Here is a 15,186-nt window from a genome sequence, read left to right on the forward strand (position 1 = left end):
AGAACGTCGTCGCCGGCATACACACTTACCGAGAAAGTGAACGTCGTCACTCAGAAAGGGTGAAAATGAGCGACGTCGTTCATTTTAATCGGTAAAAAGTTGTGGCAGGTCCAAAAGGGCAGAGCTCTAAACTAGTAACATTAAATTTCCACTGCAAATCTAGGAATCTAGGTTTGTACCGAAAGTAAATTATCTTCATTCCATGGCACTGGTGACTAATTATAAAGACTCCATCTTGAACCTATCCACCAGCAGACGGGTATGTTTAGTCAACATTCATCAGGTCGACATGAGAATGGTCGAACTGTTGACATGCATTCGAATCAGTCACCATGTCTACATGGATGATCTGTCCACATGAACGGTCGACAAAGCACCCCTGGTGGTGTCTTATATTCTCCCGGAAGTCACCTGTGGGGCAGTTCAAGCACAGGCATCTGATGAGCGGTATTCCGCAAAGTATTCTGTCCCTACTTGTAACTCTAATCCATAACCCTAACATTCCCCCTACTTCCTAACCGTATCAAGTCTATGGGTTGTATCTTATTAGCAGCAAAATTCTTTTGGATGCAACTTTTTATTTCCCTGCAATTTTTGCTAGCCCAAAAAAACTATGTTTTTGCACAAATATGCATAGAGTCCATGAAAAGCTGCTTATCTACTGTATATATTTTTGCATCTTTTTTCAGGGCAAAAATGGTCATCAGGGATTTGGTTTCACCTGCCTGAGGCAGCCCCGTCAGTGGTAATTATCTGTGATAAATTACTGCATATAATAGGATAGCCGTATGATAGAACGATGCAAAGGAAATACATTCAGAGTATCTGTGCTTTTTGGCACTGTTTTAGGAGGCTCAAGAATGATTTTGGCAATACATAGCCCACTCTCACAGTCTTCCTAAAGCTGTATCCTTTTAACTATGCACTACTGTCATGTATTCCCTTAAAACATTGATGACTATGCTAACTCAAGGCCAATGTCAAAGAATCCTTGAAATGACATGTAAGAAAATCTGTAACCCCCAGTCTATACCCTAGTGTCAGCATGTTCCATTGTCCCCTAGTGACTGAGAAAAATAGGTTGTGTCGTCTTCAAGAAATCTCCACAGTACAGCATTAATCGTAGATGCATTGCAATAAACAGTGATCCCAATGATCCTAAGGAGCACATACTTGCGAAGAGTGTTGTTATTTTGGACTCTCTTCACTTCATCTTCCAACTGCTGTATGCGCCTGAGAACGTACATGTGTTGCTGAAGTAGAACACCCAGCCATAGCTCATCCCAAAGCACAGTGACCCTCCGCAGCTCAGCTACCAACATTTGAACCTGTAAAATACCACCATCACAGAAAGCAGAATAAGAGTGATCTAAACACAAATAATAGACAGCTGAAATAATTGCTGCAACTGCAGTGTCATAATACAGTATATATACAAACCTGAAGCACCATGGTGGGGTTGGCTGAAGATAATTTATCTACAATTTTGCTGTAACAATCCTGCATCATGGCTTGGTCCTCATTCAGCAAATTCTTCATTTCATCTCTGTTGCTTTCTTGAGAAGCTGGAGGACTTCCTTCATCACACTCACCACCCATGAGCTCTTCATCCTGCATATTTCCAAGTAAAGTGGGAATCGCTGACGAGAGCTTGGCACCTGTGTTACGTAACATCATAATTAAAATGTATTAGAAACATAAGTACAGTCAGTCGCTTTCTACCACAATGTACTGTAAATCAGACATACTTTTATTATTTATAGCTACAGATAGTGCTTATGAATGAGACTTTAAAAAACAAACACTCACAAATTGGACTGGGTCCAACTGCAAGAGGTGTACTTACCTGAAGATTGGGATTCATTGCTCAGCGAGATACTTCCTACTATTGCAGGATAGAGGATGAGATGAGGAGAGTCATGTGCTACTCGGCACAGCAGATTACAAATGCTCTGACGAACGTAAACTTCAGGGTGATTGAGACGTGAAAAAAGCTGAGGAATTATTCCTATAAAGTAGAAAAACATTAAATATAGTAGGAGGTGTCACAAACCAAAAATGTACATTTTACACAAAGTTATCTGAACAAGTCAGAGAAGGAAGGAGAGTCTCTGACAAGGTACAAGAGAGCTGGTACAGAGATAGTAATGCACTTCAAGCTCTAAACAACAGTCATTAGCAACATAAAGCTTAGAGCTGTGTTATGGCTTAACCTGAAAAGAAGCACATGATGAAAGATACAGAGCCCCAACATGTTGGGCTGTAAGATCGGTGGTCACGGTTAAACGAATAGAACTACATATAAATGTAACTAGTCAATGTGTATATTTACAGAAAATATCTATGTAACACTCCACTTATCCCTCTAAATTCAGAGGTGCTGAGGGAAGAGGTGGGGGATAGTATGTGAGTGCAGAGGAGGAAGAGTAATCGCACTCTAAAGATGGTGCATCTTAGCAGTTTCTAAAGAGGGCCACCATGGCCACGACTCCTTGTACCGACCTGGTCAAACTCTTAATCTCTGTGTTATTATTGATGGAGGTGGCTTCAGACATTAGAGACATATTGAAATATGGCAACTAAATTCTTTGTGACTTGTAATTTATAGTAAGTGGTATATTTGATATTTATACTTATGTGGAGGGCCCCATGCCACGAGGTCCAGGAATCATTCGCTGCACTAATACATGCCATCGGAGATGGCCACCATGTGCCAGATCAGGCCAAGAGAATGACAGAGGATCCATCGCGCTACAGACTGCTTCCCCTCGACCGCTCGTGTTTGTTAGTATCATAATGCATTAGAAGAGAGTCAGTGCCCCGAACCAATGACGTTCGCTCCAAATACAGACTTAGGGGGGAATGCAAATGTTTGAAGAGTCAGTTGGGCGTCTGTTTTTTCCTAATAGACAGGAAAAAACAGACCCCAACTGACTTTTCAAACATTTGAATTCCCCGCTTAGAGTTGACTACATGGTGATCAAGCCCGCTGTTAGGGTGAAACGTACGTTCCTGTTCTTACGCGTCACATGACGCAACTTCCGGAATCCCGAGATACGTCACTGGGCCCGGACTTCGGCACTGACGGAGACACCAGCCGCAGCCGCTGCACATGGGGACATCTCATCCCCACCAGGTATTTCAGTGCACTCTCATCACCTGCACGGCGGCTCCTGTGAACTCTGCGCTGACCACGGTTAACAGGGTTGCAGGGCGCCGCAGCGGGTGACAGATGATACACTTCTTTCTTTCTTCAGCCCGTTACCGCCGGACCGGCTCTCTCACCTCTCATTCACTGTGTGCTTGCACACATATGGGAAGGCAGCAGAAGTCGGTTAGACATATGGGACGGGCCTCTGTACTATCTACAGCAGGAGATGATTTAGATATTTCACAACGCTAAAGAAAATGATCAGTATTCTCCACATTACATGTCTTTGAGCTATAATTGTTTGAAAATCCAATTCTGTCAATTTATATCTGCATCAGTCACAGAGAGACTTCAATCTCATTGTTACTCCTTCTTGCTGCAACTAAAATATTACTATATCTTACTAAAGTGAACTGTCATAACCTTGTGGAGTGTTTAACTCCTAATGTGTATGGCATAATTATATTCTATGACCATTCTTACAGGGAGATTGACATCATTCAGTTACTTACCTGTTTTCTGTTTTTTGGTTATTGTCTGATATTTCCAATGTAACTAGCAATACAAAGTCTGAGATTCTGATTCACAAAGATTGTTTTGACGGTTTCTATTTTCATTGGAAACAGCAATTAATTGCAAAAAACAGATACATGTTTCTCTCATTTACAGGTACTTGGGAACATCTCCTTGCTGCGAAATCATTAATGTTTACAGCATATCTTTTTCTCCAACAGGAGTGACATACATAAACACTATGTGACTGTGTGAGATATTGTTAGAATTAGCGGCTTTTGGTGGTTTTATGTGTAACCACCAACACTTAGACATCATATGATCTTGATACTTTTTTACAGGTACTTGGGAACATCTCCTTGCTGCGAAATCATTAATTTTTACAGTATATCTTTTTCTCCAACAGGAGTGACATACATAAACACTATGTGACTGTGTGAGATATTGTTAGAATTAGCGGCTTTTGGTGGCTTTATGTGTAACCACCAACACTTAGACATCATATGATCTTGATACTTTATGAGCCGCAGGCCGGGTGTCCCGCTAGGAAATTCTGACGTGCCGTTGGGTCAGAATAAGATTATTATTTTTCTTGACCTTATTTTTCAAAATTGTAAGAGACTATATTTTCACCCATGGGCGACCCGCATTTTGGGGCCTGATTAATTAGGATAAAGAAACTCTCAGTTTTTTGAGTATATTTACTGCATTCTGAACCTAATTACTTTTTATACATATTTAAAAAATTATATTTGGAAAAAATTATGTTTGGGAAAGGTTGAATACTATATTCATTTAAATTGATTAAATAAAAGTTATATTTTAAATCATAATAATTAAATAAGAGTGCCCCCACAAAGAGGTTTACTTCTAGGTTCCCTGATCTCTTTCAGGGAACAACCTTCTCTTGTGATACATGCAAGAAAGCCAGCTCCTCAGAGAAAGCAGATGGGTGGAACTCAGGGAAAAAATAAGATTTTAAACCTACCGGTAAATCTTTTTCTCCTAGTCCGTAGAGGATGCTGGGGACTCCGTAAGGACCATGGGGTATAGACGGGCTCCGCAGGAGACATGGGCACTCTAAAGAACTTTACATGGGTGTGCACTGGCTCCTCCCTCTATGCCCCTCCTCCAGACCTCAGTTAAAGAACTGTGCCCAGAGGAGACGGACAGTACGAGGAAAGGATTTTTGTTAATCTAAGGGCAAGATTCAAACCAGCCCACACCATCCACACCGTATAACATGGAATATACGGAACCAGTTAACAGTATGAACAAAACAGCATCAGCTAAAGACTGATCTGAACTGTAACAAGCCTTGCAGAAATATGTCCGCACTGGGACGGGCGCCCAGCATCCTCTACGGACTAGGAGAAAAAGATTTACCGGTAGGTTTAAAATCTTATTTTCTCTTACGTCCTAGAGGATGCTGGGGACTCCGTAAGGACCATGGGGATTATACCAAAGCTCCAGACCGGGCGGGAGAGTGCGGATGACTCTGCAGCACCGATTGAGCAAACATGAGGTCCTCCTCAGCCAAGGAATCAAACTTGTAGAATTTGGCAAAAGTGTTTGAACCCAACCAAGTCGCCGCTCGGCAAAGCTGTAATGCCGAGACGCATCGGGCAGCCGCCCAAGAAGAGCCCACCTTCCTAGTGGAATGGGCCCTAACCGAATTTGGTAACGGCAATCCAGCCGTAGAATGAGCCTGCTGAATCGTATTACAGATCCAGCGAGCAATTGTCTGCTTAGAAGCAGGAGCGCCAACCTTGTTGGCTGCATAAAGAACAAACAGTGCCTCTGTTTTCCTAACCCGAGCCATCCTGGCTATATAAATTTTTAAGGCCCTGACTACATCAAGGGACTTGGAATCCTCCAAGTCACCCGTAGCCACAGGTACCACAATAGGTTGGTTCATATGAAACGATGAAACCACCTTAGGCAAAAATTGAGGACGAGTCCTCAATTCTGCTCTATCCACATGGAAAATCAGATAGGGGCTTTTGTGAGACAAAGCCGCCAATACGGACACCCGGATTGCAGATGCCAAGGCCAACAACATGACCACCTTCCAAGTGAGAAATGTTAAAACAACCGTTTGAAGAGGTTCAAACCAGTGAGATTTTAGGAACTGTAACACCACGTTAAGGTCCCATGGTGCCACTGGGGGCACAAAAGGAGGCTGTATGTGCAGCACTCCCTTTACAAAAAAGTCTGGACTTCTGGGAGAGAAGCCAATTCCTTCTGAAAGAAAATTGATAGGGCCGAAATCTGTACTTTAATGGAGCCTAATTTTAGGCCCATATCCACTCCTGTCTGTAGAAAGTGGAGAAAACGGCCCAGATGGAAATCTTCCGTAGGAGCATTCTTTGCCATACACCAAGATGGATACTTTCTCCAGATACGGTGATAATGTTTCGCTGTCACCTCCTTCCTAGCCTTTATCAGAGTAGGGATGACTTCCTCCGGAATGCCTTTCCCCGCTAGGATTCGGTGTTCAACCGCAATGCTGTCAAACGTAACCACGGTAAGTCTTGGAACACGTAGGGCCCCTGCTGCAACATGTCCTCCCTGAGAGGAAGAGGCCACGGATCTTCTGTGAGCATTTCCTGAAGATCTGAATACCAGGCCCTTCGAGGCCAATCCGGAACAATGAGTATTGTCTGCACTCTTTTTCGTCTTATGATTCTCAATATCTTTGAGATGAGCGGAAGAGGAGGGAACACATAGACCGACTGAAACACCCACGGTGTCACCAGGGCGTCCACCGCTACTGCCTGAGGGTCCCTTGACCTGGCACAATACCTCCGAAGCTTCTTGTTGAGGCGTGACGCCATCATGTCAATTTGAGAAAGTCCCCAATGACTTGTTATCTCTGCAAAAACTTCTTGATGAAGTCCCCACTCTCCTGGATGGAGATCATGTCTGCTGAGGACGTCTGCTTACCAGTTGTCCACTCCCGGAATGAAGACTGCTGACAGAGCGCTTATATGATTTTCCGCCCAGCGAAGAATCCTGGTGGCTTCCGCCATTGCCACTCTGCTCCTTGTCCCGCCTTGGCGGTTTACATGAGCCACGGCAGTGACGTTGTCTGATTGAATCAGAACCGGTAGGTCGCGAAGAAGATTCTCCGCTTGTCGTAGGCCGTTGTATATGGGCGTTGTATATGGCCCTCAATTCCAGTATGTTGATGTGTAGACAAACCTCCTGGCTTGACCATAGTCCCTGAAAATTTCTTCCTTGTGTGACTGCTCCCCATCCTCGGAGGCTCGCGTCCGTGGTCACCAGAACCCAGTCTTGAATGCCGAACCTGCGACCCTCGAGAAGGTGAGCACTCTGCAGCCACCACAGGAGAGACACCCTGGCCATGGGGGACAGGCTTATTTTCGGATGAATGTGTAGATGGGACCCCGACCACTTGTCCAGAAGGTCCCACTGAAAAGTCCTCGCATGGAACCTGCCGAAGGGGATGGCCTCGTAGGTCGCCACCATCTCTCCCAGTACTCGAACGCATTGATGGACTGACACTTTTTTCGGTTTTAACAGGTCTCTGACCATGTTCTGGAGTTCCTGGGCTTTTTCCATCGGGAGAAAAACCCTCTTTTGTTCCGTGTCCAGAATCATGCCTAAGAAAGATAGCCGAGTCGTTGGAATCAACTGCGACTTTGGTAGATTTAGAATCCAGCCATGCTGCTGCAGCACTCTCAGGGAGAGCGACACGCTTTTCTGCAATTGATCTCTCGATCTCGCCTTTATCAGGAAATCGTCCAAGTACGGGATAATTGTGACTCCCTGCGCAGGAGCACCATCATTTCCGCCATTACCTTGGTGAAAATCCTCGGTGGAAAGCCCAAACGGCAACGTCTGAAACTGGTAATGACAGTCCTGTACAGCGAATCTCAGGTACGCCTGATGAGGGGGATATATGGGGACATGAAGGTATGCATCCTTTATTTCTAGTGACACCATAAAATCCCCCCCCTTCCAGGCCGGAGATAACTGCCCGGAGCGATTCCATCTTGAATTTGAACTTTTTCAAGTACAGGTTTAGGGATTTTAAATTTAGAATGGGTCTGACCGAGCCATCCGGTTTCGGGACCACAAACAGGGTTGAATAGTACCCCTTCCCCTGTTGAACTAGGGGAACCTCGACAACCACTTGTTGTTGACACAGTTTTTGAATTGCAGCTAAAACTATCTCCCTTTCTGGGGAAGAAGCTGGTAAAGCAGATTTGAAAAATCGGCGAGGAGGCACGTCTTCGAATTCCAGCTTGTAGCCTTGGGATACAATTTCCATTGCCCAAGGATCCACGTCTGACTGAACCCAGACGTGGCTGAAGAGTCGAAGACGTGCTCCCACCGGTGCGGGCTCCCTCAGTGGAGCCCCAGCGTCATGCGGTGGATTTAGTAGAAGCCGGGGAGGACTTTTGCTCCTGGGAACTAGCCGTACCTTACCTCTGGCGAGGAAGGAAGAGCCCCGACCTCTTCTGGACTTATGCGACCGAAAGGAATGCATCTGATATTGTGGTGTTTTCTTTTGCTGTGGGGGAACATAAGGTAAAAAAGTAGATTTATCCGCGGTAGCTGTGGAAACCAGGTCCGCGAGACCTTCCCCAAATAAAACCTCACCCTTGTAAGGCAAAACTTCCATATGCCTCTTTGAGTCGGCATCACCCGTCCATTGGCGGGTCCACAGGGCTCGCCTAGCAGCAATCGCCATGGCGTTGGCTCTTGAACCTAGCAGCCCAACGTCTCTCGAAGCGTTTCTCATATATAAGACTGCGTCTTTCATGTGACCCAAGGTCAATAAAATGGTATCCCTATCTACGGTATCAATGTCAGCTGACAAGGCATCTGCCCAAGCTGCTGCAGCGCTACAAACCCAAGCTGACGCTATTGCCGGTCTGAGCAAGGCACCCGTATGCGTATAGATTGATTTTAAGGTAGTTTCCTGTCTGCGATCAGCAGGATCCTTGAGGGTTGCCGTGTCTGGAGACGGTAGCGCCACCTTTTTGGACAAGCGCGTTAAAGCCTTATCCACCCTGGGCGAGGATTCCCACCGTACCCTGTCCTGTGCCGGGAAAGGATACGCCATAAGAATTCTCTTGGGAAACTGCAGTTTCTTGTCTGGAGTTTCCCAAGCCTTTTCAAATAACGCGTTCAGCTCATGAGATGGGGGGAAAGGTTACCTCAGGTTTCTTTTCCTTAAACATGCATACCCTCGTGTCAGGGACAGAGGGGTCATCTGTGATATGCAAAACATCTTTTATTGCAATAATCATATAATGAATACTTTTGGCCACCCTTGGGTGTAACCTCGCATCATCGTAGTCGACACTGGAGTCAGAATCCGTGTCTGTATCAGTGTCTGCTACTTGGGACAGGGGACGTTTCTGAGACCCTGAAGGGCCCTGTGACACAGCCAAAGCCATGGATTGACTCCATGTCTTCTCTGGATTCTGCTTTGTCCAATCTCTTATGTAATAAAGACACATTTGCATTTAAAACATTCCACATATCCAGCCAATCAGGTGTCGGCGTCGCCGACGGAGACACCACAATCATCTGCTCCACCTCCTTAGATGAGCCTTCCGCCTCAGACATGCAGACACACACGTACCGACACACCCACACACTCAGGGATAGATATATATATATATATGGAGACAGTCCCCCAATAAGGCCCTTTGGAGAGACAGAGAGAGAGTATGCCAGCACACACCCAGCGCCACCGTACACTGGAATAAATCCCAGTCAGTACAGCGCTTTTAAAAATATACTCACTGCGCCAAATAAATGTGCCCCCCCCCCCCCTCTTTTTTATGCCCTCTGTATTTTGTTCAGCAGGGGAGAGTCCGGGGAGCCCTAGAGGTTTATTAAATGCTGCTCAGGGCGCGCGCCCCCCCCCCCCCCTCCTGCGCCCTGCACCCATACAGTGCCGCCAGTGTGTGTGTGTGTTGGGAGCTGTGCGTTACCTCATAGAAGATCCGAAGTCTTCTGCCGCCTTTGAAGTCTTCTATCTTCTCATACTCACCCGGCTTCTATCTTCCGGCTCTGTGAGGAGGATGGCGGCGCGGCTCCGGGACGAACGGCGAGGGTGAGACCTGCGTTCCGACCCTCTGGAGCTAATTGTGTCCAGTAGCCTAAGAAGCAGAGCCTATCATTTAAGTAGGTCTGCTTCTCTCTCCTCAGTCCCACGATGCAGGGAGCCTGTTGCCAGCAGTGCTCAATGAAAATAAAAAACCTAACAAAAAGTCTTTTTTCAGAGAAACTCAGTGGAGCTCCCCTGCAGTGCACCCAGTCTCCTCTGGGCACAGGATCTAACTGAGGTCTGGAGGAGGGGTATAGAGGGAGGAGCCAGTGCACACCCATCTAAAGTTCTTTATAGTGCCCATGTCTCCTGCGGAGCCTGTCTATACCCCATGGTCCTTACGGAGACCCCAGCATCCTCTAGGACGTAAGAGAAAAAATAAAACAAATTTCCTGATGTATGTGAAAAGCCAGAACACCACGAGGTACACTTCTGGCAAAACACTCCTGAAGAGAGCTATTCCCCTGCAGGACTGTGCTCCTGCTAGGGACATTCATCGGAGATCACCGACATGAATGTCTCGGTCACTGGCCCATGAGAACAGCCTGAGCACTGGACAGGACCACAAAATGCCCCTGAGTTCCATAACATAAATGTGAATTGTGGACGTCACCGTTACACAACACAGGAGGCTGACATCAGGGGTCACAATGGCCAATGCTATGCTATGGAGCCGAATGACTGGGGGAGTGAAGTTTCATCATTCTTCCCCTGACGCCGGGTCGCCCGTCAGGCACCTCGCCCGGCAATCACGCAGTGTGTAGGGGCCATAAGTCTTTCAAGGGTAAATAAGCTATCAATTCTTTATGCAAATAACCCAATCATAAACACAATGTATGTTTAAAGAATTACAAGCAAATATGATCAGGTGATTACAGCATCCTAGTCACAAAAAAGGGAAAGTTTTGTAATTTGGAGGGGGCTGTGAACCAGCTGAATAAGGATTAAAGTAAAGTAAATGAAATGAAGACTGCGGTGTCCTGCTTGTCTGTATTGCGCTTCTGTGCACTGGGTTGCAGCTGTTATCGGTAGGGGTCTTCACTGTGTTCTCCCGGGATTTGAGATATGTGTCAGGCTAAGTGATTGAAGTGGGGGCTCGGGGCTGACCTTCAATCCTTATGCTCCAGCCTCCAGTGGTGCGTCTGTTTAAAAATGCCCCCCCCCCCCCCCCCCCCGAATGATGGTTACCTACGAAAGTAGATCATGCCTGGGAAGGATGTTAACAGTTGTGGCTCTAGATAATGGTTTACTGCCACATCAACTTAAGCATTGCAGCAGAGGTGACACATCTAGCTATAGTCTCTAATAACACAACTCTTTATTTGTTAGTATCCTAGGAACATATCATCCCTTTTTCTAAACTCAAGTCCTTGTGACAAATCTTCAATGGTCTAACAAACCAAATCCAATGAGTGAAGAGACACTTTCCTTCAAATAATTCCAACCGAGCACATGCATCAGGCTTCCTTCTCCCACCTCACTGGCTGACTGTGGCACGACATACCCCACTTTCGCCCACTGGTACCAGGAAGTCATTTACCTGTTTGCTACACCCCTGCATGTGGTGCGGCACTGCCGCACACACACAATGACAAACACCATTCAGTATCTGTCTGCAGTAATGGGTCTCTCTTGAGCAAGAGTCCCATGTAGGTATAGATCAGATAAACCACAGCGTACTCTGACATTCCGTCAGCCAGGTGAGGATGTAGGAATCTGAACAACTGTAGCTGTGATATTGAATAAAAAAAGCACAACAACAATAATAAACTGCAGAGGCAGCAGAGAGATTTCATGCTGTCCTGTGGGCACTCTCTAATTATTACTTTCCTTGCAGGATGTGAATATAGATGATTGATGAGCAAAACACTCTGAAAATATTTAAGTGCCAAAGTCCGCTCTATATTCCATGATCCAATGCACTCCAGAGGATGACAAGAGAAAAATCCATCGTAGAGGTGTGATGTGTACCCTGTGCCTAAACAGGACATTTATATATGGAAACTGGAGATCAAATGGATTTCGTGGACTCTATGTGGATCTATAACTAATAAAAGTAATCTTAAATATGAAAAATAATCTTACATGTCCACGCATCCCATATAGGAGGAAGAGGAGGAGGAATAAGAGGAAGAGGAGGAGGAATAAGAGGAGGAGGAATAAGAGGAGGAGGAATAAGAGGAGGAGGAGGAATAAGAGGAGGAGGAGGAGGAATAAGAGGAAAGATGTATAGGATTGTTTAAATGTGACATTGTGGGGTTGTCTACTATAAATAAAAGTTTTGCTTTTAAAGGTTACCTCTCCATGGAGAAGTGGGAGTAGTCTCCAGTCCTTGCTCTAAGTACTGTCTGAGTTCTCCAGCATGCTTAACCAACAGTCTGAGTAGTCGTAGTGTAGCCATAACAATAACATCATCTGTGCTCTGCTTAGAAGAGTTTGTTAAATGCAGGCGTGGATCATCGTCATCATGAGTAACCTACACAGGAATGTGACACTTTTAAAAACGTTTTCCTCTCAGTTAGCAGTAAGAAAACAAAAGCCCCAGCTGTAACACAGGACATTTTAATGGAGACGAGGTCACCCACCCGTCCAGCATTCAGTTTTAAGAAAGTGAAGTATGCACTGCAGGATAATTTGTACAGGCTAAAGATCCGGTCAACCACTTTCCTCCACAGCTTGATGAGACCCTCTGAGGCGGTCTCATCCTGGTCTGCTAGCCAGGGGCAACTGGCTAAGAGCTGTCTCCAAATCACATCTACGGTGTCATTCTCATCGTTGCCCTCATTCTCTGTGATCTGAAGGGACATGTCCTCATCCTAAGAAAAAATAAAGTGATTAAATGAAAATAGTATATAAATTTAGGAAAGCAATCATTTAAATCTGTACACTGTTTAGCGTATCATTAAAGTGGAGAATAGCTAGCTATATACACTGACACAAACAAAATATAATTACTTATACACATCTTTACAAATTTTGCCATTTGGAAGTTGCATACCTATGAGAGAAATATAGAGTTATCAATGGTAAGTCTACCAGAACGATTATATTTCGATCAGTCGAAAAAACTGCACTTTTCATCTGTTTTTAGGTCGACTTTCCATTCGACCTATTCAATGCTCCTGGCGTTTTTTTCGACCGATTGAAAAATCCAGCAAAGGCGAAAACCACGTGGTTCGGCGAAATCGCTGCCAATACACGCATTTTGTCAGATTTGCGGCGTATTCGCCCATTTTTTGGTACGTTTTCGCCCATGCCGATTCGACCCAGAAAAAAAAAAAAAAACGAAAAAATAAGAATTTACTTACCGATAATTCTATTTCTCATAGTCCGTAGTGGATGCTGGGGACTCCGAAAGGACCATGGGGGGGGGAATAGCGGCTCCGCAGGAGACTGGGCACAAAAGTAAAAGCTTTAGGACTACCTGGTGTGCACTGGCTCCTCCCCCTATGACCCTCCTCCAAGCCTCAGTTAGGATACTGTGCCCGGACGAGCGTACACAATAAGGAAGGATTTTGAATCCCGGGTAAGACTCATACCAGCCACACCAATCACACCGTACAACTTGTGATTTGAACCCAGTTAACAGCATGATAACAGAGGAGCCTCTGAAAAGATGGCTCACAACAATAATAACCCGATTTTTGTAACAATAACTATGTACAAGTATTGCAGACAATCCGCACTTGAGATGGGCGCCCAGCATCCACTACGGACTATGAGAAATAGAATTATCGGTAAGTAAATTCTTATTTTCTCTGACGTCCTAGTGGATGCTGGGGACTCCGAAAGGACCATGGGGATTATACCAAAGCTCCCAAACGGGCGGGAGAGTGCGGATGACTCTGCAGCACCGAATGAGAGAACTCCAGGTCCTCCTCAGCCAGGGTATCAAATTTGTAGAATTTAGCAAACGTGTTTGCCCCTGACCAAGTAGCTGCTCGGCAAAGTTGTAAAGCCGAGACCCCTCGGGCAGCCGCCCAAGATGAGCCCACTTTCCGTGTGGAATGGGCTTTTACAGATTTTGGCTGTGGCAGGCCTGCCACAGAATGTGCAAGCTGATTTGTACTACAAATCCAACGAGCAATCGTCTGCTTAGAAGCAGGAGCACCCAGTTTGTTGGGTGCATACAGAATAAACAGCGAGTCAGATTTTCTGACTCCAGCCGTCCTGGAAACATATATTTTCAGGGCCCTGACTACGTCCAGCAACTTGGAATCCGCCAAGTCCCTAGTAGCCGCAGGCACCACAATAGGCTGGCTTAAGTGAAATGCTGAAACCACCTTAGGGAGAAATTGAGGACGAGTCCTCAATTCTGCCCTATCTGTATGGAAAATTAGGTAAGGGCTTTTATAGGATAAAGCCGCCAATTCTGATACACGCCTGGCTGAAGCCAGGGCTAACAGCATTACCACTTTCCATGTGAGATATTTTAAGTCCACAGTGGTGAGTGGTTCAAACCAATGTGATTTTAGGAATCCCAAAACTACATTGAGATCCCAAGGTGCCACTGGAGGCACAAAAGGAGGCTGTATATGCAGTAGCCCCTTGACAAACGTCTGAACTTCAGGAACTGAAGCTAGTTCTTTTTGGAAGAATATCGACAGGGCCGAAATTTGAACCTTAATGGACCCTAATTTTAGGCCCATAGACAGTCCTGTTTGCAGGAAATGCAGGAAACGACCCAGTTGAAATTCCTCTGTAGGGGCCTTCCTGGCCTCACACCACGCAACATATTTACGCCAAATACGGTGATAATGTTGCACAGTTACATCCTTCCTGGCTTTGATCAGGGTAGGGATGACTTCATCCGGAATGCCTTTTTCCTTCAGGATCCGGCGTTCAACCGCCATGCCGTCAAACGCAGCCGCGGTAAGTCTTGGAACAGACATGGTCCCTGCTGGAGCAGGTCCTTTCTTAGAGGTAGAGGCCACGGGTCTTCCGTGAGCATCTCTTGAAGTTCCGGGTACCAAGTCCTTCTTGGCCAATCCGGAGCCACGAGTATAGTCTTTACTCCTCTCCTTCTTATGATTCTCAGTACCTTGGGTATGAGAGGCAGAGGAGGGAACACATACACTGACTGGTACACCCACGGTGTTACCAGAGCGTCCACAGCTATTGCCTGAGGATCCCTTGACCTGGCGCAATATCTGTCCAGTTTTTTGTTGAGGCGGGACGCCATCATGTCCACCTTTGGTTTTTCCCAACGGTTCACAATCATGTGGAAGACTTCTGGGTGAAGTCCCCACTCCCCCGGGTGGAGATCGTGTCTGCTGAGGAAGTCTGCTTCCCAGTTGTCCACTCCCGGAATGAACACTGCTGACAGTGCTATCACATGATTTTCCGCCCAGCGAAGAATCCTTGCAACTTCCGTCATTGCCCTCCTGCTTCTTGTGCCGCCCTGTCTGTTTACGTGGGCGACTGCCGTGAT

At 45.9% G+C, this 15,186-nt stretch overlaps 1 protein-coding gene across 2 annotated transcripts in view; it reads right to left on the reverse strand.

The window, feature by feature from the left end:
• The window catches only part of SMG1 (SMG1 nonsense mediated mRNA decay associated PI3K related kinase), a 408,649-nt gene that overhangs the window by 94,262 nt on the left and 299,201 nt on the right, over positions 1-15,186 (reverse strand). For both annotated transcript variants that reach the window (XM_063934392.1, XM_063934391.1), the window contains exons 34-38: positions 12,341-12,571; positions 12,054-12,231; positions 1,847-2,008; positions 1,441-1,658; positions 1,174-1,328 (exon numbers count right to left, since the gene is read on the reverse strand). In XM_063934392.1, coding sequence (XP_063790462.1) covers positions 1,174-1,328; positions 1,441-1,658; positions 1,847-2,008; positions 12,054-12,231; positions 12,341-12,571 — 944 coding nt within the window. The remainder of the gene's footprint in view (positions 1-1,173; positions 1,329-1,440; positions 1,659-1,846; positions 2,009-12,053; positions 12,232-12,340; positions 12,572-15,186) is intronic.

Source organism: Pseudophryne corroboree, chromosome 7 (assembly GCF_028390025.1).
Source record: "Pseudophryne corroboree isolate aPseCor3 chromosome 7, aPseCor3.hap2, whole genome shotgun sequence".
Classification (NCBI taxonomy): domain Eukaryota; kingdom Metazoa; phylum Chordata; class Amphibia; order Anura; family Myobatrachidae; genus Pseudophryne; species Pseudophryne corroboree.